Here is a 2,500-nt window from a genome sequence, read left to right as displayed (position 1 = left end):
TGGCCACATAGACGACTGTTTAGACTGTCAGTTTGAAAAAATTGTTGGTATTGCACGAACGTTGATTTGTTTCTGTTCATTGGATTGGATTGGATTGGATTGGATAAGATTTACAGTCCAGTGAGGTTACCCTCATGGAAATTCGGGCTGCTTTCTCCCCGGGGAAAGCGAGCTGCCATACATACGGCGCTACCCATATTTTTTTTTCCTGCATGCGTGTATTCATGTTCATTGTTTGATCTTTGACTTGATATGTGTCTGTGTGTTGGCCAGGTTTCACCGTTCTGTTAGTGTAAAGTTCAGAATTTCAAATTCCACATGTTACTGCTGCATGAATTTGTCCAATGTTTCCCTTTCTTGATGTGTGTATGTTTGTCCAGGTTTCACTCACCTGCTGATGGAGGGGGTGGTGGTGGCGACCCACAGACAGCTGTCACAGTCTCACCCCGTCTTCAAGTTGCTGGCACCCCACTTCCTCTTCCTCATCGCCATCAACTCGTGAGTTTGTTATAGTTTTGTTTGTTTGTTTGTTTGTTTGTTTGATGTGTTTGTCTGTGTGTGGGGGAGGGGTGTGTGTGTGTGTGTTTGTCTGTGTGTGGGGGAGGGGTGTGTGTGTGTGTGTGTGTGTGTGTGTGTGTGTCTCCCTGTCTGCGGCTGTTTCAGTGTGTGACTAGTGACAAACTCTGGGTTTTCCAAACAAGAATCAAGAGCAAGTTAACACAAATGGTAGGGAGCGGCTCAAGAATTAATCTCGCCCAACCCAACAAGTAAAATTTGTGAAGCAGAAACCTAAGTCTTTGTGATGGAAAGAGGGGGTGCTGTCAGACATTGATTAGTACGTTGATGGTGCGCATTCCTGATTAGGTGTGAAGGATGCTATTTCTGTTCTGAAGAGACCATACACGCTTTGAAGAAGGGGAGTGGTTGAGCGATGCAAATTCATTGATAAGACTGATGACTCTGTCCTGGTTTGAATCATGCTGGTTGTGATCAAAGATTCCCTGCAGTCTTTTCGGGGTAGGGGGGGGGGGGACGGGGGGGGGGGGGGGGGGGGCGAGATCGTTGATTAGATTTGTTTTTGGCGGCTCCAGGTTAAACGGTTTTGACAGAAGGTTAAATCAGTCATCATGGCGTATCGGGAAAATGTTTGGGAAAATCCCAAAAAAATCAACAGCCTATAGGTATTCTCTGTGCAAGATGGATTTTTTTTCATGAATATATTTCGTAAAAGCAACCAGTGACTTTTTAAGAATTTAATTATTTAACACTCCTCACAGAAAGCTGTCAGGGAGTTGATTTTGGGTATGTGTGTAAGTCTTCTTCTTCTTCGTGGGCTGAAACTCCCACGTACACTCGTGTTTTTTGCACGAGTGGAATTTTACTTGTATGACCGTTTTTTTACCCCGCCATTTAGGCAGCCATACGCCGTTTTCGGAGGAAGCATGCTGGGTATTTTCGTGTTTCTATAACCCACCGAACTCTGACATGGATTACAGGATCTTTTTCGTGCGCACTTGGTCTTGTGCTTGCGTGTACACACGGGGGTGTTCGGACACCGGGGAGAGTCTGCACACAAAGTTGACTCTGAGAAATAAATCTCTCGCCGAACGTGGGGACGAACTCACGCTGACAGCGGCCAACTGGATACTCAAAATCCAGCGCGCTACCGACTGAGCTACATCCCCGCCCATGGGTGTAAGTGAAGGGATTGTTTTATACCATGTAAAGACCTGGCGAGATCTAAGATGGTGAGCCAAACAGTTTTCACGGGAAGGCATTTTGAGAGGTTTTGAGAGGTGTTCACAACAAGGGGTGGAGTCTCTGAAACCCCTTTGAGGAGAGGTATTTTTATTCAAAATGTCAAAATACTTTTTCTTTTGACTATTCAAAATCTCTCAACTTCAGTTTTTAATCAAAAAGCCTTGAAATTCTGACTAAAGGAATGTGCTAACGCTTAGTTTAAGATATCCCTGGTGTGCGTATCATCAGTCTAATTATCCCTGGTGTGCGTATCATCAGTCAAATTATCCCTGGTGTGCGTATCATCAGTCTAATTGAGATTCAAGAAATGGCGAGACGGGGTGAGGGACTGAAAAGAATTAGAAGGGATTCGTTAGGAATTGATGGAAAGAGAAAAAAAAACAGAAATGGCCGAAACAACGGTAATCTTTTTCTCCAGGAAAGACAGTCACGCTCGAGGTGAAAACCTCCCAACTTCATCCCTGCATAAATATATGCATTTACGCATGCGCAAGTATGCACCGCGGCAATCATTGTTTGTGGTGTAAACTGGGGAGGGGGGGGGCTGTTGTTAATACACTGCAGTCATACCAGCAGGCGACAACCTTTTGTTCTTAGGTAACTTTAGCTGATAATGATTGCGCCTCTGCAGGGAATCGCTCCATTGGCATCTGACTTTCAAATAAGAGTCTGCCGATGCACTAATGAGTTAATTGTGCGGATTGTGTGTTGGAGGAGCGGGGTGTTTGTGTGCCTGTCT

General features: G+C 45.0%; 1 protein-coding gene across 2 annotated transcripts in view; it reads left to right on the top strand.

Annotated features, from left to right (window-relative positions):
- Positions 1–2,500, top strand: part of LOC138968424 (polyunsaturated fatty acid 5-lipoxygenase-like) — a 139,271-nt gene that overhangs the window by 127,064 nt on the left and 9,707 nt on the right. For both annotated transcript variants that reach the window (XM_070341005.1, XM_070341006.1), the window contains exon 9: positions 381–498. In XM_070341005.1, the coding sequence (XP_070197106.1) occupies positions 381–498 (118 nt within the window). The remainder of the gene's footprint in view (positions 1–380; positions 499–2,500) is intronic.

Source organism: Littorina saxatilis, linkage group LG6 (genome assembly GCF_037325665.1).
Source record: "Littorina saxatilis isolate snail1 linkage group LG6, US_GU_Lsax_2.0, whole genome shotgun sequence".
NCBI classification, from domain to species: Eukaryota; Metazoa; Mollusca; class Gastropoda; order Littorinimorpha; family Littorinidae; genus Littorina; species Littorina saxatilis.
This window is presented reverse-complemented; position numbering and strand designations above follow the sequence as displayed.